The sequence below is a fragment of the Anolis sagrei genome, chromosome 3 (genome assembly GCF_037176765.1).
Source record: "Anolis sagrei isolate rAnoSag1 chromosome 3, rAnoSag1.mat, whole genome shotgun sequence".
NCBI lineage: Eukaryota > Metazoa > Chordata > Lepidosauria > Squamata > Dactyloidae > Anolis > Anolis sagrei.
The window spans coordinates 219,718,836-219,741,082 of NC_090023.1; the positions used below are offsets into that span (position 1 = coordinate 219,718,836).

General features: G+C 39.7%; 1 protein-coding gene across 3 annotated transcripts; it reads left to right on the forward strand.

Moving 5' to 3' along the window:
- Positions 1 to 1,021: 1,021 nt before the first annotated feature.
- On the forward strand, positions 1,022 to 21,804 carry PLEKHB2 (pleckstrin homology domain containing B2). Of its 3 annotated transcripts, none has more exons than XM_060768158.2 (9): positions 1,022 to 1,286; positions 9,926 to 9,970; positions 12,289 to 12,441; positions 15,084 to 15,134; positions 15,373 to 15,475; positions 15,918 to 15,957; positions 17,852 to 17,941; positions 18,329 to 18,437; positions 19,585 to 21,804. In XM_060768158.2, exons 2-9 carry the CDS (start codon positions 9,934 to 9,936, stop codon positions 19,719 to 19,721), a joined length of 720 nt encoding a protein of 239 aa, XP_060624141.1. In that variant the 5' UTR covers positions 1,022 to 1,286; positions 9,926 to 9,933; the 3' UTR covers positions 19,722 to 21,804. The 3 variants fall into 3 exon arrangements, with proteins under 3 accessions (XP_060624141.1, XP_060624143.1, XP_060624142.1); XM_060768159.2 differs by lacking the exon at positions 1,022 to 1,286 and adding an exon at positions 3,210 to 3,280; XM_060768160.2 differs by lacking the exon at positions 15,084 to 15,134 and having other exon boundaries at positions 1,026 to 1,286.
- The last annotated feature ends 443 nt before the right edge of the window (positions 21,805 to 22,247 follow it).

A 22,247-nucleotide genomic window follows, 5' to 3' on the forward strand; every position in this document is an offset into this window, starting at 1 on the left:
TGATTTGCGGATGACTAGGACATCTAGAAAAGGCAGTCTTCCTTCCTTTTCTTTTTCCATAGTGAACTGGATGTTTGGGTGGATGCTGTTAAGATGTTCCAGGAACCTGTTGAGTTCTTCTTCTCCATGGCTCCAAATAGTGAAGGTGTCATCCACATATCTGAACCATATAGTGGGCTTTTTGGTTGCTGTTTCAAGGGCTTGTTTTTCAAAGTGTTCCATGTAGAAATTAGCTATGACTGGGCTGAGAGGGCTCCCCATAGCTACTCCTAAATACCAACGACAAACTGATCAGCTTCGATGTGGTATCTCTATTTACCATGGTCCCAGTAGCAGACACCATGGCACTCATCAACCAGAGGTTCCCAGAAGACATCATGGCTCTGTTTCACCATTGCCTCACCACCAGCTACTTTCAGTGGGACAATGAGTTCTATGAACAGAAAGATGGAGTAGCTATGGGGAGCCCTCTCAGCCTGGTCATAGCTAATTTCTACATGGAATTACATATATTAGAAACCAACACTTTCCCATTACTTTATTTTCAAGATCACCAGACTGGGCCTCAGCAACGCGTGCCAGGGAACAGCTAGTTTATTATATTATTAGCCCAGCACAGGAGACAAGGTATTATTGTACCTTATTATTGTATTGCTAATGCTATTATGATTAATAATGGGAACACAATTTTAATAATAGTTGCTCTTAATAATTGACTTGTTTGTTATTTGGCTATTATTTATTGATTATTATGATTCATTGTGAACGATTAGCAATCATTCATAAAACAATAATAATGGCATCAACAACAGTACAGAGATGATGATGATGGCACGTGACCAGTCTGGGGCGGGGGGTGGGGTTGACCGAGGGTGGAGGGGGAGCAGCCTTCCTTCGGGCCGCGAGGATTCCTCCGACCACGTGAGAAGTGACGCGCGTGCTCGGCTCTTTTCGACCCCACCCCCTCGCGGGTGACGTAGCCTCGCTCACGGCCTCGAGAGAAAGGAGGGGGAAATCTGCGCGCGCAGCCGTCGCCTCATCCTTTGCTCCCAACCCGACGGGAGGATGTGACGTCGCCGGGCCGCTAGGTTGCTGCGCAGTTCTCCAGAGCAGGCAGAAGGAAGGAAGGTGTGAGGGAGGCGGCGAGGCTCGTTCTTGTGGTGTTGGTTGTGGCAGCACTCTCCCCTTCTTCTCCTCCTCCTCCTGCCGCGGGCCTTCGAGAGCCAGAGCTCGACAGCCGGGCCAGGGTCGCCGCCCTCGCCGCGACGACGACCAGCCGCAGTTCGGTGAGGGAGACAGGGACCAAAGGAGGGAGGGCCTCTCTCTGTGCTTCAGGACAGGCCAGTCAAGGATGTCAGGCCCAGCCAAGGCCTTGTTTCCCGGTGTCCGCCGTTTGGCGTCCCCCGCCTTCCTCTTTTGGGGGGGGAGAACCCGTTGTATTATTAATAAACTAGCCGTCCCCTGCCACGCGTTGCTGTGGCCCAGTCTGGTGATCTGGAAAATAAAGTAATGAGAAAGTGTTGGTTTCTAATATATGTAATTTTTTTATGCTTGTGTTGATGTAGAGATTGTCTGGTTGGCCTACTCTGGAGCATGCAAATAGCATGTTTGTCCTTCAACAAAACACCTCTCAACAAAAGATTCCCCCAGGCTCAGCCAGGCCTTCAAATGCTAATGAAGGTGGTCAGTTGAAACATTCACACCTAGCTCCAGCAGAGAAGAGCTCTTTGCCCCACCCCAGTCATTCCACAGATATATAAGCCCATTTTCCTAATTCCAACAGACCTCACTACCTCTGAGGATGCTTGCCATAGATGCAGGCGAAACGTCAGGAGAAAATGCCTCTAGAACATGGCCATATAGCCCGAAAAACCCCACAAGAACCTAGTGATTCCAGCCATGAAAGCCTTCGACAATACATTGAGCATTGTCCTTGTTTAGGGGTCCCTTTCAAATCTATGATACTATATCTGTGTTTGTGTGAGTCATATATCTCTATATCTATGACTAGATGGCTCTTGGCCAGGAGGGCTTTGATTATGTTTTCTTGCACTGGAGAAGGGAGTTGGACTGGATGGCCTTAAGAATTTTCTGTTAATCATGGGGGTTCTGTGTGGGAAGTTTGCCCCAATTCTCTCATTGGTGGGGTTCAGAATACTCTTTGATTGTAGGTGAACTATAAATCCCAGCAACTACAACTCCCAAATGAGAAAATCAATTTTTGAGTGATGGTCACTCATTGGGTTGTTAGGCGTCTTCTGTCCAAATTTGGTGTCAATTCATCCAGTGGTTTTTGAGTTATATTAATCCCACAAACAAACATTACATTTTTATTTATATAGATAACGTGTTAACTGAAGTATTTTTCTTAAGGCTACAAGCCTTAAGAATTAATTAATAATTGTTTGTTTATTTCTCAATAAGTAACTATTAACTGAGGTAGGCTTGTCAAGCTCATGTCCCTTGATCCAGGAGTCACAAATGAATATTTCTCTTGTTATTAATAAATTACTGTTAAATTAGTTATACTCATGATTGTTTAATATTAATCAGTTAATACATATAATAAATATACCTCAGTTAAAATTAGATACATTCCTGGGCATTTTTTTTTGTAGCAAAAATATTGTGGGCTCTTGGTATCTTGTTAAATTATTTATATTTACTAATGTCTGTTTATTAATTAGTGAATACATATAATAAATATACCTCAGTTAAAACTAAGTAGATGCATTTCTGGGCCCTTGATATCTTGCTGGGGTTTGTTTCAAGGACTCCTTGTGAATACCAAAAATGTGTGGATGCTCAAGTCCTGTTGTATATAGTGGCATAGTAAAATTGTGTTCTTTATATAAAAACAAAAGTCAAGAGGGGACTGAATTTTTTCAAGCCATAGGTGGTTGAATCCTACCGGATGTTAGGAATTGTGGAAATTGAAGTCCAAAACACCTGGAGGGCCCAAGTTTGCCCATGTCTGGAGTAGACGAACCCTAGGTGACCCTGTTCAGTCTAACGTAGTGTAACTCTTGAAGTGCAGTGCAAGTTAAATCAGGATCCCCGCTTGGTGGACTCTCCTGCCTTTTTAAAGAGCTGCGTGAGAAGCAGAAATTAAGCTGATGAAAGGATTCTGGCTGCAGGGCCACCGGGTATGTCAGTCTAGACACAAGAGGTCCTGATGACAGATAAACCTGAGTTGACCATCATGGAACTACTGGGATGTTTTGTTCTGAATGATGGAGTTACTATTGTTGGTAATTCAATAATTGTAGTGCAGTAATAGGTACGTAATATGTGCAATGACAACTGGAATGGCCTCAGATTACGATTGTGGATGGTGTGGTTTTTAATAGTGAATGTAATGTTTTTAAATGTTTTAATGTTGATTAATTTTAATTTTTAATTTAAATATTCATTTGAATTGTATGTTGTTTTAGTCCTCTTTGTGGTTGAGAAAGGCAGAGTATAAATAAAATACTTTGCTACTGTGGGGAAGATAAAGTTCGTGTATGTATGCTGAGAGAAAGGCATATATAAGTCCAATTAAAAATGCATTTGTTGGACAGCCGTATATTGGATTGCTGCCAAAATATGAGCAGAATATGACGGGAAGGGAAGGTCTTTCTCCGTACTTGTCTTCTGCAACAAACCCTAAAGGTACCAGATCCTTTCAGATCTTGGAAGTGAAGCAAGGTCAGGTCTAGTTAGTATTTGCATGAGGAACCACTAATGTATATCGGAGGCTGTATTTCAGAGGAAGGAAACTGGAAAAAACACTTCTGAGTATCCCCTGCTTAATAAAATCCAGTGAAATGCCTGGGTTTACCATAAGGTGACTTCTAGGCAAATACACAATCAGTAATGGAATGGGGTGGCTTAATGCTAAGAATCATTGCTGGGTGTAAGAAGTTAGCGGTTGGAAAACCCAAGTGAATTGTGATAGTTGGTACTTCTGTGGATGAAATCATCATTCCTTCTCAGGGTAAGTGAAAGAGCAGATTGTTGTTTGCTTTTCGCTGTAAAGTCACTGAGGTGACTAGTTTTACTGCCATGGCTCAATGCTGTGGAAGTTTTGCAATATCTTGTTGCTGTTGAGCTATGGTAGTTAAAGTAGTATCAGCCTGTACCAGTTCTACAGTGTAGATTCACCCAAAGCTAGTTTAGAATTCATGACAGTAAAAAGTAAAACTGTTTTGAAATTCATGGGGTTACCATAAGTTGAAGGCACATAAAAGAAAGTGAGTACTGTTTGGGATGGGAGATGGGGGTGTGGTTATTTGGGATGTAGTATGATCCAGAAAAAAATTCAGAAGGGGAAGAATGGATAATTTTTATTTTTTTCTCCAAATGGATTTTCTTTAGTGAAAAATGTGGGTTATGAAACTTTTTTTTTTAATACTGGAGAATAAAATGTTTAAGACAAATTATTCATATGCTACTGGGATTCTGCCAAGTGCATCCCTACTGCAACTTGGTGGCAACGCCTTTGTACAACACAATCTTTGATTCCTTTTGCTGCTTCTAGTTTTTTATAACTTGCTTTCATCAGCAAATCAAATTATAAAGAAATATTTAAAATACATGTTCTATTGCTGGAGTACGAAAGTGACTTTCGGATTTGTTGAGAGTGCTGTTTGCTGAAAGGGTTTCGTTGAGGTAATATTGCCAGTTCTTTCCTCTGAAAAATAGCTATAGCACTACTCATTGGCTTTCTTCCATCTAATTACCAATCAGGGCTGGCCTTCTTAGCTTCAAGAATCAGAGAGAATTTGGTGCCTTTATGACAGGGGCTCTCAGACAGCTCCCACAATTCCTTATAGCTGATAACCTGGCTGGGATTTCTGGGAACTGAAGTACAAAACACCTGGAGGAGTACAGTTTGAGAAATACTGCTTTATGATATTTACTGTATGTAGTCATTTATAAGACAACCTCATGTATAAATCAAGAGTAGTTTTTGGTGTCAAAACTATGGAGTTTGATGTGGCCCATGGATTAGTTGGTGACCATGGGGCTGTCCCAACGGGTATCTGGCCCTACCCACAGTGCTGGTCACACACTAGATTTGGTTTTCTGTCAGGGATGGTAGGAAGGTGGAAGTGTAGAAGAGCTGTCCATTGCTCCGTTGCCATGTACTGGCCATCACCTGATCAGGTTTAGACTTGCTGCACCCCTAACCTCCGCAGGGGTGGAGGACCCATTAAGATGGTCTGCCCCAGGAGACTTATGGATCCGGATGGATTCCTGACGGCTCTTGGGGAATTTCCCGCCACCTCGGTTGGTGATCCTGTTGATGCTCTGGTCACTCTCTGGAATGGGAAGATGGCCAGGGCAATAGACACGATTGCTCCAGAACTTTCCCTCTCAAGTAGCCAAGCTAAACCAGCTCCTTGGTTCAACGAGGAGCTGGCAGCGATGAAGTGAAGGAAGAGGGGGCTAGAGAGCGTGTGGAGAGCGTTATAACAAATTAAAAATAACAGAACAATGCCGAATATGTATAAAACTTCATTATACCTGCCAGCTATTTTACCTGACACTTTTGGTGTGAAGGTTTTAAACTGCTGAAAATTAAATGCAGTGTTTTCTGGCATGTAATAGTTTAAATACAATATCTAGCTCATGAGCCAAAGTGAAAGCCAGTGTGAAATAGAGCAATTTCTAGAAATAAGCAGAAGCATTTGATAAAGTAATCCTTTGAGAACTTGACCCAATCTGAATATTTCAATTTTGGGGGGGGGGGGGGGAAGGGATTTATGACTAGGTTTAGCAAAAATGCAAGTATATATGGTAAATGTTGAAATCCTCAGAGTAACTTAAATGAGATAGACATAAAAATCTCCCTGTCTTGAGTAAATTGGTCTTGGGTAAATTGGTCAAAGGAATACATAAAGGGATATACAATAGATATGAATAGAGGAAAACACATTTTCCTCTTCCCATTTATCTAAAAGTAACTTTTGTTTTAAATCGGAGCATCAGCTCAAATCCCAAACAATGTTACTTTCCTTCTAATCTTAAGGCAAGTCTGCAAATTCCATATCTGACGAATATTGAGCAATGGGAGAGAGGGGGCAATAGTAAATAAAAAATATTTAAGAATCTTTTTAAACTATTGCATGACCAACAAGTCAACTAAGAAACAGATTTTCATGGGAGGAGGGGGTTAAGGCTGTAGTAGTTTCATCTTCAAAAGTCCTAGTTTAGTCCATCTGCAAAAAGTGATCCCTGTTTCCATGACCCTCTTTCCATCTGACATTTATAGAACAAATTGGTCTCACCACTGTGGGTCCAACACTCTGTAAATCATTTTTTTCTTGAACAAAAGTTTTTGTTTCTTGTAACAATTTAAAAACAGTACAGTAAGAGCAACTATTAATACAAAATTCAAAGTCTAATTGGATCACAGTTCTATTTTAAAATAATAAAAATACAGTACACATGCTCTTTAAAAGGTCCACTTGCCTCAGCATATTAAGAACCAAATGCCTCCCTAAATAAATAAAAAATATTTACTTGCTGACAGAAAGTCAGCAGCAAGCAAGCCAACCGGATCTAGTCAGCCTTTAAGCCTTGAGAAATTTCTTCCTGCTTCTGGAGCTCCAGAAAATGCAAAGAACACTCATGTTCCTCTAATAGACTGTCCATAAGTAATTGACAACATGGAAAACAGAAAATTAGACTAGGCTTTTAATCTAGTCCTGCATTGTTCTTCAGTAGAGTGGCTGTTCTCATTGTCCAAAAACAGTCCAAATCTGCGCAGATTAGAGGAGATAGTATTACCACTGTCTAGCTAAAAGGGATTGAATGACAATATCTGTGAATCCGAGGAACATTTTAGCTCTTTGCTACAACTTTGTAAAGCCACATTTTTCGGATTCCATGGATAGCTTGGTAAATACCCTCCTGAAATGTTAGGTAGGGTCTGCAAAAACCTTTTTTTCTGTCAGGAGCCTCAGGCCTGTATTAGGTTGGAGAAAAAACTTGGGTGAGGAAATTACATGGCACAGTTTGTTATTTAAGGGCCAAAATTTGGCTGTACAGTGGCTGCCTGAAGTCTGCCTTAGCTTAAATCAATGTTATGGTTGCCCACATTTCTCATTTAAGTAAGAACCTTCTGCTTTGCATGTCAGTATGGGCATGCCTCACTCTGTCCCTATATGAGTAGATAAGAAGAAGAAGAAATGTCAGCTGAAGACTCCTGGTTGCATTTATTATTGTGCTTATTCTCAGCTTTACTATCTCACTAATGAGTGCCCCATTGGTTGGAACAAAAAGTAATATTTGATCACTCAGGAATGTGAGTACTGTGCCTTAATTATTTTTTAAAGGAACCATTCCTTTCTGACTTGAGTGGCAAAAGACAAGAGCTTAATATGTCTTAAAATAGCGGTTCTCAACCTGGGGGTCGGGACCCCCAGGGGGGTCGCTGGGTCATTTTTGGGGGGCCGCGAAGGCACCTCGGTTAGCCCCGCCCCCTCCAAAATGGCTGCCGGCCCCTGTGCCAGCCAAACATCCAGGCACTCCTGGTCGGCTCCTCCTCCTCTTCCCACAAGGCTGCATGGAGTCAAGAGGAGGAGCTTAGAGGCAAGGGCGCGCAAGGGAGAAGGTACACTATTTTTGGAGACCTTCTTGGGCCCTCCCCTCCCCGTGAGTTTAGAAGGGGTGGGGTCGATTGGAAGGCTCCCCATATGGGCTGGCTCTTGCTGCCCAAGTTTGACCCAGGTCCATCATGGAAGGAGGTCAATTTCTCTGGTGTGGGTGAACTACAACTCACCAAAACATAGGTCAGTTCCCCCATGAAGAAGAGGAGAGAAGAGAAGAGGCCGCACAGGGGCCGCTACGGCTGTTTCTCCTCTTCTTGCTCCTCCTCCTCCAGCTGGCCATCAAGGAGAGAGAAGGAAAAAGAGGAGAAGGCGCTCTGCTGCTGTTTCTTCTCCAACTGGCCATGGAAGAGGAAAAAGCGGAGAAACTGCAGCAGTGTCCCTTCTCCTCGTCCTCCTTGATGGGCAACTGGAGGGAGAGGAAAAGGGTTGCTGCTGCCTTGCCCCGCCTTCCCCCTCCCTGGCTCGCAGGCTGTGGCTGTTGTTGTTGCTGCAAGGTTAGTGAGTGGACCAGCTGGTTGCTCCCTGGGTAAGAAGTCTTAGCTGTTGGGGAAGGGGGAGCCCAAACAGCCAGATAATCCACTTCAGTGTGTATTTTATGCAGCTGTATGGAAGGGGACCCAAATAACCCAGGCCTCTTCCACACAGATGAATGAAGTCCCACATTATCTGCTTTGAACTGGATTATCTGTGTCCACACAGCCAGATAATCCACTTCAACGTGTATTTTATGCAGCTGTATGGAAGGGGCCCCAAATAACCCAGGCCTCTTCCACACAGATGAATGAAATCCCACATTATCTGCTTTGAACTGGATTATCTGTGTCCACACAGCCAGATAATCCACTTCAACGTGTATTTTATGCAGCTGTATGGAAGGGGCCCCAAATAACCCAGGCCTCTTCCACACAGATGAATGAAATCCCACATTATCTGCTTTGAACTGGATTATCTGTGTCCACACAGCCAGATAATCCACTTCAGTGTGTATTTTATGCAGCTGTATGGAAGGGGCCTCAGATAACCCAGGCCCCTTCCACATAGCTCAAGTTTGGTCCAATTTAATTGTGGTTGGATTTCAGAATGCTCTTTGATGGCTGGGGAACTAAACACCCCAACAAGTCCCAAATGCCAAGGTCTATTTTCCCAAAACCTCTCCAGTGTTTTCTGTTGGTCGTGAGAGTTCTGCAGGCCAAGTTTGGTCCAATTTAACTGTTGGAGTTCAGAATGCTCTTTGATGGCTGGGGAACTATACATCCCAACAACTCCCAAATGCCAAGGTCTATTTTCCCCAAACTCCACCAGTCTTGAGATTTGAGCATACTGAGTATTTGTGCCAAGTTCTGTCCAGATCCATAGTAATTTGGGTTCACAGTGCTGTCTGGATGTAGGTGAACTACCTCTCCCATAATTCATTATCAATTCCCCCAACCCCCTCCAGTATTTTCTGTTGGTCATTAGGGTTCTGTGTGCCAAGTTTGGTCCAAGTCTGTATTTCGGGGGGGGGGGGGGTGTCTCAATGGTCTCTGGAAGTCAGAGCTGCATCGGTTGAAGGTACTTCAGATCCCATCATCTGTTGCCCACACTCCCCCAAACAATTGTTTTTGTGATTAATCACTATGCTTTAATTATGTTCAATTTGTAACAATGAAAATACATCCTTCATATCAGACATTTACATTACATTTCATAACAGTAGCAAAATTACTGTTATGAAGTAGCAACGAAAATGTGGTTGGGGGTCACCACAACATGAGGAACTTTATTTAGGGGTCACGGCATTAGAAAGGTTGAGAACCACTGTCTTAAAAGAAACTAAAGAAGCCTCGACCCATCCTATACAAAATCCATAATTTTGACTCCAGAACCTGCCCTTTATTTATACATGTGGCCGATTTATGAATTGGTTTATACAGTAGTGTCCACTGGATTATACAGCATCTGTTTTAAACTTTTATGGGGACTCTTATTCCTGTGGTGCAGTGTGTTATCAGGATAAGCTAATGAATGAAAGAGATCTTACAACAGCCTTCTCCATGGTACCCTCAGAATGTGTTGGGCTGCATCTCTCATCATCTCTAGCTTTATGGCTGTGTTGCCAATGAATTACTGGACTGATAACCCAGAACATTTGGAAGATACCAGCTTGGGGAAAGATGTATTACATTGCATCAGTATGCATTTCTGTGAAATTTATTTCATGCTCATATATATTTGAATATTGTGCTTAGAGCTTTGCAGAGCTGAAGGTATAGAGGAATATTTTCTGTGTTCTGGTATTGCTTTGAGATACATCAATGACGCATCTCCTTTTCCATTTCTTATAGCATTTACGATGGCACTGGTGAAAAGTGGATGGCTGCTTCGGCAAAGTGAGTAATGGATTTGGTTGGCTGTCTTTTCTTTCTGGGGACCAAATTATATTACCTGTGTTTTCTTTCCTAATGAGGTGAAGCCATGTGGGTTGGTGTCAGGAAAACACAGTTGTGTCAAGACGTGTGCTTTTAAGATTGTGATGATTTAAAAAGAAAGAAACAAAATAATGTTTGGAGCCACAAATAAATGGTAAACTGTCCATCTTCACCAGTGGCTGAAACAAATGATATGAATTGTTGAAGGCTTTCATGGCTGAAATCACTGGGTTGTTGTGGTTTATTTCAGGCTATATGGCCATGTTCTAGAGGCATTCTCTCCTGATGTTTCACCTGCATCTGTGGCAAGCATCCTCAGAGGTATGGCAAGCATCCTCACCACCTCTGAGGATGCTTGCCATAGATGCAGGCGAAACGTCAGGAGAGAATGCCTCTAGAACATGGCCATATAGCCCGAACAAACTACAACAACCCAAATGATATGAGTTTGGAAGTTGGAGCCTTCTGTGTGTGCACAGCTATGTTTGCAATCCTGATATGGACTCCTCCCTTCCTCCCATTGCTGAATAAAAATGGAGGACACTGGAAAATGGAGGGCAAATTCAGTACTTGTAGAGTCAGTGCACTCAAAAGAGGTTGGTTTGATAAGGTTCTGCACCACAATCTATGCTACTAGTCCAGAAAAACTCTTGTCTTCCAGAGGGACGGGACAATAGGGACAGTGGGACGACAATTACTACCATCTTCTCCTATTTAATTCCATTCCACTTGTTCCTTTTTAAAAGAGACTCAGAGTCTAACATTGCTAAAAACAATACAATGTACAATTTAAAACCTAAAACACATAAACACAAAAATAGAATTAAACATAGGACTGTTAAAAATAAATAGTTACAACCTTTTTAAACCATTAATAACCGATTACAATTCCTATTAAAATAGCCTGCACAACCTGTGGCTCTCCATGTATTTTGGATTTCAGCTCCCAGACTTCCTGACCATTGAACAAGCTGGCTACGGCTTCTGGGAGTTAGAATCCCAAACACTTGGAAGGCCACGTGTTTTGTGGACCTGACATGGAGTATGACTTCCATATTGGGAGGGGATGTATTCCTGAACTTACCATGGAACAGCAAGCTATGGATAATGACAAATGCTATTGAAATTAATGATTTGTGCTGGAAGTTACCATAGAGTTGTCTTGAAGGACCTAGAAAATTCCTGCAAAGCATATATTTTGTCAGATGTGGGTAGGTGAAAATGGTCCTGTGAGTTCAGTGGTTGTATTGTATGTGAACAGAACCCGTGATGATTCCACTTGAACTGTCATACGTCAGGAAGGGATTTTTAGAATTCTCAGCCAGTGGGCTCTAGTTCCTTCATAAACTAAATTCCAGGGTTCTATAACAAGCAAAATGGATTTATAATGCTATAACTGCAAAGTGGAAAAGACACCAGGAGACCTTTCTTGATATTCAGATGCATTTCTAAGCACATAAAAAGGTTGCAATGTGCTGGATCAGAGTAAATGCTTATCTAATTCAGCCCATTCAATTCCCTTAATGGTGGTTCAGATGTCGGTGGGAATAAACCTATATAAGGATGTGAATACAGTATCAACTTCTAGCTTGTATTCCCTAGTAACTGGCAGTGAGAGGCGTACTGCTTTGGTTTTGGAAGGCATATGTGCGCATCACGACTAGTAGCCATATCTGTATCTTACATGAATTACCTTATCCCTTTTTAAAACTGCCTGTTTTGGTGGCTGTTAAAACGGTGTGAGGGAGTAAATTTACCTGTTCTCTTTGCATGACGATTAAAATTAAAACATTAAGATTTCAACTGCTCTTCATTTCAAACCGAAGGGCTGTTAAAATAATGTTTGAGAGCAGGGGTCCTCAAACTGAGGCCCGGGGACCGGATACGGCCATCTAAGGTCATTTACCCGGCCCTTTCTCAGGGTCACCCTAAGTCTGAAACAACTTGAAAACACACAACAACAACAACAACAATCCTATCTCATCAGCCAAAAGCAGGCCCACACTTCCCATTGAAATACTAATAAGTTTATATTTGAAATACTAATAAGTTAAAATTGTTCTTCATTTTAATTATTGTATTGTTTTAAAGTATTTTTTGCACTACAAATAAGATATGTGCTTAGGAATTCATTAATTTTTTTCCAAATTACAGTCCGGCCCTCCAAAGTTTGAGGGACTGTGACCTGGCCCTCGGTTTAAAAAGTTTGTGGACCCCTGTTTTAGAGCAAGGTTTTCTAATCTGTGAATTCAAAAATAACTGTTCTCTGTTCTATCTAGGTACTATATTAAGGCGCTGGAAGAAGAATTGGTTTGATTTGTGGTCCCATGGCCATTTATTATTTTATGACGATCAGAATCGGCACGATCTAGAAGACAGAATTCACATGAAAGTGGATTGTATCAACGTCAGAGTGGGGGACGAATGCCGAGGTATAGATGTGCTTTTTACTTGATATGTTATTACTTTTCATACGCAAAGCTTGTCACCAGTCACAACTAAATTTGGTGCAACTTTTAATATAAATATGAATGACTTAGAACTAAGTTTAGTTTCAAGTATTAGGTTCACTAGTTTCCCAGTTTACAACTGGGGTCAGTGATTGCTCTTAACGTGGCTCTGTACAGATTGTGCAGACCTGTTCATACAGTATCTAATCAGAAGTTGATTAACTTCTAACAGAACTTATTCCCAGGTAAATGTGCATAGAATTTTTGTTTATTCTGTTTAATTATCAGAAATTGTGATGACCTCTTTACCTCCTCTAAGGGCATGATGTGTATGAATTCTATTTTTTTTCAAAGAATGAAAGACATTGAACTATATGATTTCACCATACATAATGAATTAATAGCAGATTTAAAAGTCAATTTTCCACCATTACTATTCTGTTCAACTATCATATGTAATGATTTTTAGATCTAGGATTTCTGTTGGATATTTCCATTCTTTCCTGTAAGGAGATGAGGTGGTGGAGTTTGGGACAGACAGGATTCTCCTTCTGAAGGGCTGTTGAGGGCTGCATTCCCTTCTGCACTCCCAATACAGGCAGTCCCTGAGTCACAAACATCAGAATTAGAAATGACTCATAGTTAAGAATAGGGATGAGACACCAAGAAGTGAGACAAATCTAATCCTAGAAAGGGAAATTCACTCCTAAAAGAGTTATGGGGGGAAAGGTTTCTTAACTGAAGCTTTCTCACCAATCCTTGTTTCCATAACAAGCCAATTTTTTCAAAATCCAATTACAATAGAGACAGAAAGTGAGGTGAAATCTTCTGAACAGAAACACAGGCAGCAAAACAAACACCTTAAGGGTGGTAACCCTTCCCTATACTATCCAGAGCTACAATATATACAGGATATATTTGACTGGAGTTACACTTAAAATGTACTACTTCCAGCTTACATAAAAATTTGACTTGGGAACAAGCCCATAGAACTTACCTTTTTTTCCTAACTTGGGGACTGCCTGTACTTGGATTTTTTAAAACAAGTATTATTTTTCAGTCAAAACATACCCTCTGAACCCTAGCAGGTTGGAGGGAACTTTTTCTGCATTCCTCCCTTCTCTGACATGTTTAGCCTCAGGAAAAACCTTTGACTACATGGGACCCTGGCAATAAATACCAAGTGCTGTAGACTATATTTCAAAGGAAGGAACTGGCAAAACCATATTTGAGTTTTTCTTGCCCAAAAATACCCTGTGAAATTCATGAAACACAAGGGCACATACATGCAAAGTAAATCCGAATTTACAGTTTCTTATTAAACTAAATCTTTTTCTGGTCCTAAAACAGAGGTTGTCCAAAATATGGGGACAATGGCCCAAAGGGATTGTTTTGAGGAAGAATTTGAGGAAGAATTAAAGGGAAAATGAGAAAAAAATAAACAAAGCAAAACAGGAGACAACGTAGTTTTTCATCTGTACTTTACTTCCTTTGTTAAAAAATAGGAAAACGAAGTGCTTTGGCTGTTTGATAATGCCGAATTAGCTGAACATGAGCCAACATTGAAATCTGGCTTTCAAGAAAGCTAAAGCAATCTTTAATGTATTAGAAAAACATGTGTCCAGATCGAATGACCCTTTATTCTGTTCTGCTCTGGTTTGCTCACACTGGAAAGTTCTGAATGACACATTTTAAGAAAAACATTGACAAATTGGAATGTGTTCTAAAGGGAACAGACAGGATCTATGGGGAATAATGAAAAGAGGTAAGCATGTTTAGCTTGGAGGGAAAAAGATTAAGGCATAATATGACAATGGTGTTAAAATATCTGAAAAGCTGTCATGCAGAATAATATGAGGTCGACGTCTGTGTTGCTTCAGAGAGAAGGATTAGAATCCGTAGGTGGAACCTGAAAGAAAATTCAGTTCAACTCTAGGAAACTATCAAATCAGTTCTGTGACTGATTTGATAGTGAAACATATTGCCTTGGAGATTGGTTCATCAGTAGGGTACAGAGTCTGTGGGAAGAGCCCTAGATGGCTCTTTGTCCAGGATATTCTAGTTGTTCTTTTTTTGTAGACCCTGTGTTAGATATTTAGATGTATTATTCTTTCTGGCTACCTAAGATATAAAAGCACGAGTTTCTAAGGTTTAGGGGCAGAAGGGGCTTTTGAAGGAAATTATAGGGATTAAGGATTACTAGTAACAGTAATAATAAAAACCTGGAAATAGAGAAAAAGGGAGGGAAGCTGTAAAAGGAGAAAGTGTATAAAATGGTAGAAAGAAGGACTGGTAGCTGGGAATAAGAGAAAGGAAGTAATAGCACTTGTAGAGAAAGGCAGGTAAGTGAATGAGGAATGAAAAATATCTGTTAATAAGTTTTTTTCAATTTAGAGCTTTTGTATTAGCTAACTACTTGAACTAGGAAGACTGAGTTATGATTCATCCTCAGCCAAAGTCTGTACTTCATTTGAGGAAAGCCGACATACTCCAGATTATCATGATGGATTGAGAAATTCCTAAGGAATAAAATATAATTATTATGTCAGTAATTGCCAGTTGGTTTTGTTCAACCTGTATTAGCCACTTTTTATTGGTGTCATGTCTACTTTCCCTTTTTTTAGCTGGTGGACCTCCATTATGTTCAGCTCTCCTAGAAGGACCAAAGATAGAAGGTTTGAGAATCCTGCCTTTAGAAATCTGGAAAAATAACACGCTGCCTTGTGTTTTAATTATAGCTTTGTAGTAATATAGCAAGCAGAATTTAGCTGTATTTTCCTCCTTTTGCCAGGTGTAGGTTTCTGCTTTAGGTGCTATAGGACATCTTGTACCTTAGCTGAGTACCTAGTTGCTTGTCCTAGGAAGTGAAATAATCTTTCCCTGTTTTTATTTTGTTTTCTTTCTTTTGATCAGGTTTACAGCCTCCAGAAGGGAAACCTCATGATTGTTTGCTGCAGATCATTTGTCGTGATGGAAAAGTGCTCAGTCTCTGTGCGGAAAGTGCTGACGATTGCTTGTGAGTTTCCAAACACAGCAGCTATTCTATGTTTTGGCAATTTCTCTTTTTAAAAAACTTTTGTCATAGTCCTAGAATTTTAGCCATTCACCTTTCTGGGGTGCATCATATCTGGTGCTATAATCTCTACGCTTGAAGGAATTCCTGTATAAAACAATTTTGACAGCTCTGCAATACACATATCTTTTATTCAGCTAGGGAGGTTTCTCATTAGGTCACCATAAGTCAAAGTCAATTTGACAGCAGTTAACAATTAAAACAAAGGTTAGTGTGTGTGTGTGTGTGTGCATGTCTGCCGTAATGCTTTTTTGTTACCTCCAAAGCACTGCTATTTTGGGGTGTGATTGTGCTATTTTGCGATAAACATTTTTAAGGATATGCATACAGCTCCTGTTAGTGATTTTCCTCCCTTTTATATTTTCTCTGTTCATGTTTCCTACAGGGCTTGGAAATTTGCTCTCCAAGATGCTAGAACAAATGAGGTAAGGCAGTTTTTCATTTTCTTTCTTTTCTGTTATTAAAAACAGTAGTGGAAAGATTACCTTTTGCTCTTTTCGTTTTCTCAAGTAGTGCTTAAGCTGGTTTCTCTATGGCAGCAGTTGAAGTGGGATTTGCAGAATAGACTGAGGAGAAGGGAGAGATTTTTGAGTATCAGCACACAAGACTGAACTTGATCAGTATTGGCTGACATATTTCTGTTTCTCTTTCTGGGGGTTACTGAACTATTGATGAAGAGCTGGGATTAATGCTGACTTTCACACAATGCATTACTGTACTAGCATGTGTCTCAGTTAGCTCAAGCAGAGGGCATGATGGTACACATAGTGATGGCACTAACAACTTTTGTAGCAAGTTACTCATCTCGATAAAAAAGTGACTGGTTAAATTAGTTTCTGAGCTGCAGTTCCCATAAGCCCTAACTAGCACAGTGAAGGAAAAAGTATCAGAGTTTTAGTTCAGCAGTATCTAGAGAACCACATATTTTCTGTCTCTGGAAGGCTTTTACCGTGTTCAAATGTTTGCCTGTGTGTGCATTTTGGGATGTAATTATTTCCAGGGTGATCAGCATTTCATTGAAGGCCTTTTGTTTAATAATCCAAAAAGGAGCTATGTGTCCTTTGGATGGAAGAAAATCTTGTTCATTTAGCTTTAGAGTTATCGCTGGGTGGCGTGTTACAGTGTCTTCCAAAAGAAATTAAAAAATAATTGTGGTTATGCCAATACACAATACAAAACAAACACAATTCCATCCTCTCCAATTCTCCAAATTATAATGACAATTCAGTCAGTTGACTTCTTAACTCAAATTGTGATTTCTCTGTATGTGTACCTTGTGACAGCTGAGAAAGCTGCTTGATTTTTCTAAGCCAGATTTCTGAGTTTGCAGCCAGTTTTTTGTTTCCAAAAATAGAAACCCATTTTTGGTCAGTATTTATTGCTAGGTGCAGTCTAATACCTGCACACCTGCCAGTAACTCATTCAGTCTCTAACTGTTATCTTGGGGCTGAATTTAAGTGCAGACCACATGGCTCTAACATCTAGGCAAACATTTGGATTTCCCTACTTTCTCCTCTAATTTTTATGAAAGATCCTGTTGTGAAGAGTTCTGGAGATTTTGAAAGTTCGTACACTTCTGTGAAATGTTAGTTATTGTTAACAGAAGTTATGCCTATGAACTTTGGCTATATATTTTAGGACATCGATTGCAATTCCCTTCTTTCTGGAAAAAGGCATATAGAATTTAAGCATTTGCTGATTGAACTATTGCCCAAAAGAGCCTGACTTTCATTTACCATGAAATGGACATCGGCTTGCCTAACAAATCCATTTTCATCCTTAAGTTTCCCTTTTTTAGCCTGGTAGGAATTCAGTAGTGAAGTGTGTCCTTCTTTGGCCCTAGCCATTGACAAATATGTCTATGGCTACTTTATGGTGAGCTGCTGGTGGATGTATCTACCATTTCTATCCCTGCCTCTCATGACATCAGTACCTGCTTGACTTACAGCCCTTCCATATTTAGGTAGGGAGTAAGTTGCTTCTCATCTTAGCACTTTCTCTGCTTCTCCGTCACCTTTTCACCCTAAAAATGGCATGGGATAAGTAAGCGTCCAGCAGCAAAATACAATAGATTTGCTGGAATAGTTTTGTCCCATAACCTTTTTGCTAGAAAAAAAAAACCCCCTATATGAGAAGTGGCTGTTTGTTATGTAGTGGATATTACCCCTCTCAGTCAAGTATGATGGGTCAGAAATTCCAATTTTGCTTCAATTTCGTTTTAATGCCTCCTTTATGTATTAATTCCTTATACCTATCCATGTGCATTTGCCCTCTGACAGTATGAACAACTGCCTTTGTATTTTGTATCAATGTCTCTAGGCCTATATTGGTTCTGAAGTGATGTATGAAGACAATTCAATTTCTTCTGCTCCTCCTCCATATACAGCTTATGCTACACCCTCACCTGAGGTAAGTTTAAAGTACATGGTTCCTTAGTCAAAGTTTAAAAGACAAAGATTGGTTAGTCAAAGTTGGTTAAAAGTATGGCTTTCCTTGTTTTGCAGTGTCAAACTGCTAGAAAACTATGGATCTTGGCATGTAAAGTTATGTGTATTTTTGTGCTCACAGTTTCCGTTTGTCATTAAGTAATATTGTGAGTAGTGCTAGAATTGCTGATGAAGCGAAGTTTCGCTTGACTTGTATTGCCTTGTTTTCACATTATCTGGTTTTACACCAGTGAACTGTCCTAGGCATGAGCATGTACTTTGTTTTAGACTGTGGTAAAATTTGAGAGAAAAGTTTGTTTGGGTATGTTTTGTCAAATATATTTCTGACCAATATTTGTCATTTTAACAGATTTATGGCTATCCCCCATATAATGGTGCATATCCACCTCCAGGACCTCAGATCATCTATACCTCTAATGGACAAACATATGCAATCCCTTACCAGTATCCAAATCATGGTAATGTTTTTTTCTTGATCAGCGCATCTAGAAATTTGCAGTATAGAATTGCATGCACTATTTTTTTAATGAAGGATTTTTTTTACTTTCCAGTAAAATGATGCAGGGGAAGAGTATCTCATTAGCAACCTTTCCTATGATACTAATAAGTTATACTGAATAACTTTTCCTAGGACCATCATAAAATCATACTATTATTGAGGTTGAAGAATAACACAGACAGAGCATTGTTAGATGAAGTTGGCAATTTAAAAGATACTAGTATACACCTAATGTTTTTAACAATAGATTTAAAAACTTGGATAGAAGTGTGCATTTAATGTACTGTTGACATATAACAGCTTACGCTGCATTTCTGTGCACCCTTACCTGGAAGTAAGTGCAGCTGAACATAAGGAATTAACCTCTGAGAATTAACCTGCACAGGATTGTACTGCTAAACATATCTTGCTTCTAGCAGACTATATTTAGTGGTTGTAGTTAGTTGTAGCCAAAAAAGAATGCACTTGGCTAAATAATGAAGATTTAATGGCATGTTGCTACTCTCCAACATTAAATGCTTAAGTATTGTGATACATGGAGAGACATCTGAACATGATTTCTCAACCACTTATTAGCTTATTGCTTTGTAGCTTAGACTCTGTTACTAGATAGTAATAATATTTATACAATGAAGCAAATATATTTTCATAAACAATGCATGAGAATTGTGCTTGTGTAATATAGCAACTATAGTTGCTTTAAGGATTATTCTGTATTTGAACTTGGCTTGTACATCCACCTTCTAGTTATTTGACAAAGGTGGTATGTGGGCTCAGAGTGGCTATGACTTTTCTGATCTTCCAAAATGGGTTTTGAGGTTCTGTTGATAAGCCAGATATGATTTTCCACAGAAAGCATGATGAAACACCTTCCTTCACATTACTTACTGATGAACCATTGTCATTCTGATTTTTAATGTTTGTTGTAGAAGATGGAGGTGTCTATTCCACTTCAACTGCAAGACCTGCCTTCTCTTCTCTTAACTCTCCTCTATAGGCTAGGGCATTAAAGCACCCATGTTTGAGGAGATCTAACATCCTTGCTCAAAAGGGAATGAAAAAATACAAATTTAATTCATTTGTATCTCTGATGTTCTTTTCTACAGGTCCCTATGGCCACCCGCCTGCAAATCATGTCATCATCAGAGAACGTTATCGGGATAATGATGGGGACCTGGCACTGGGGATGCTTGCTGGGGCAGCAACAGGAATGGCCCTGGGCTCCTTGTTCTGGGTGTTCTAGCTTTGCCCTAGAGTTACAGGGCAAGGGAAATACCAAATCCTCTGTGTGCAATAATGTATCCATTTGCAAAGCACTCCAGTTTAATCTGCAGATTTAAAAAATAAGTTCTAGTAATACTTTTGCTAGTTGCACATTGAAATTGTAGTTAAGGAAATTTTCAATCTTCCCAAAGGTGCACTTTAGCTGCAAAGTGGTTAACATAATGAACTGTGGTGAGATGGCTTTGTGATTCCGAGCACTGATAAGGAAGTCACAGTAATATCAATGAAGTGTTGTTAATGATAAATAAATGGCTGCAATTGACTGATTTTTACAATCTAGTATAACCACCTTGTGAAAACTACTTTGGTTCTGTCAGAGTGTCAACTGCAGGGAATAACTATTAATGAATATAGAGTATTTCTGGTTGTTTTAACATTCTTTGAAGATAGAGATGGTGGCGGAGTGGATAATCCATAGGGTACGGTGTATGTTTTAATATGTAGGCAACTCCTGCATTTCAGTGACTGACTGGTTTGAAAAGGCTTGCATATCAAGCCTTCGTAGTTTGTACTGTTTTCTTGTAGACATTCCTCCTAAAGGCTAAGCAGTGAAGACTCGAGTTGTCCCAAAAACATTAACCATTGTACTGGGAGGATAGGAAGTTGTTTAATTCAATTAAAGCATTCCAGTATTCTAAAATATGCTCTTTCATTGAGCTCGTAAACCAAAGTCCAGTTGTTAGGCCGACTGCATCAACGGAACTTAAGTACATTACGTGCTGATTTACCATATTTCCATTGACTGTACATTTGCTCTAGTTGGGACTAACAACTGGATTTAGGCTACAATGGGACAGTAATTGGAGAGAAATTTTAATATGTGCCCCTTTTGGCCTCAGCCATTTTTCATATAGTGGAGTCTGTCAGTGAGGAGAGTTCAGCTTAGGCATAATGCCTTATCCAGCACTTAATAAATAGATACTGGGGAGTTGCTGTGATCATTCCAACCATATATGTGTTTAATGCTTAGATATATGGAAGCCTTTTAAATAAAGAATAGAGAGTAATGAAAATCTTCTATAAACACAAGCTAACTTTAATGGTTACAATTAACAGGAGAGTGCATTTCCCAGGTTCTCTGTAAGGCTATTTGCATTTGTAGGGTCCAGACTTTTCAATATGGTACTTCTTGATCAGGTTCACTTTCTGCTGCTGATTCTCATACAACTGTAAGAAGTTGTAAAAATAAACGAGCACTCTTGCTAAGAACCAATTATTTTCAGTAGTAGGTTTCTACCTCCAGTTTCAATATGGCAAATGGTTGCTGCTTTATCTATTGGAAACAGTGTACAATTTATATCCATCTAATACTTTGTGCATCCTGTTGAACCCTTGAGCTCTAAAGTGTCTTGAGACTAGGTTGTGCTAATTGGTGAACTTAACAGCTGTAAGTGAAGAAAACTTCGGTCATGCCACTTGCCATATTGGCAAGCACGAACATGGTGTCCCCCGTTACCCATTTGAAATGCAATAATTTGTGGACTTCTGTAAAGCTGGGTGATGTCACTAGAGTCTTTAATGCTGGCTTCTGTAGGCCTTGTATTACATATTTGCCACTGTTTGCCTTGGAGGGGAATATAGGCAGCAGCTGTTGAAACGTAATGAAGAAGACCTGGTTGCATCACGCACCTGTTGAAATGTTAAAACGTGTACTTTTAAAATAATTTTCGTGCTGAGCTGTTTGCTGACAGGGTCCATTTATAAGAACAATCTGAGGCATTTCATGTGATGGCACTGGAAACTGAAAAAAAACATGAATAGAAAATACTTCTATATTTCCAAAGTTTCCGGGTCCTTTATAAGATGATATAATTGTTTTGGAAGCCTTCAAAAGAATTTGATCACATAATAAAAAAAATCACTACCAGCCTCTGTTATGATTTCCTATATTTTTTTCTTTGTCGTTCTTTATAATCTGTCTTGTGCAATTTTTAAGAGTTTCTACTGTCCTACTGCATGTGTTATATAGAATTACTTGAAACCTCCCATTTCTATGTATTTGTACTTCGTGAGGGAAAAAAATAAATTTAGTTTTCAAACTGCTGGTGAGTTAAGTGCATACTTAAGTGTACTTTTTCCATAATTAGCAGGGCTCAAAATAGTGCCACAAGTCATCACAATATGAGTTAAAATATAAGTAGCGTACATTTTTATTTCAATATCTTTTTCTTTTTACAATATAGCATCACTAGGATACAAAATGGACAGAGTACAAAATGACGATTAACTATTTCTAAAATTAACAGTTTGAAAAACCATAACTTTTAGTTGTAACAGCAGACAAACTAGTTTAATGAGTAGCAACAAAAGCTTGAGAAAATTACTTTTTTGGTCTGCAAAAGAGGTTTGAATAAATGATTGTATGAGTGAAGTGGATAAGAGAGCATAGAAAAGAGACAATTTATAAAAGTGTTTGGGAAGTCCTACCAAAATTGGTTTGGTGTACCCCATTACTGACACGTGGCTCCCTTCTGGCTCATCAGAT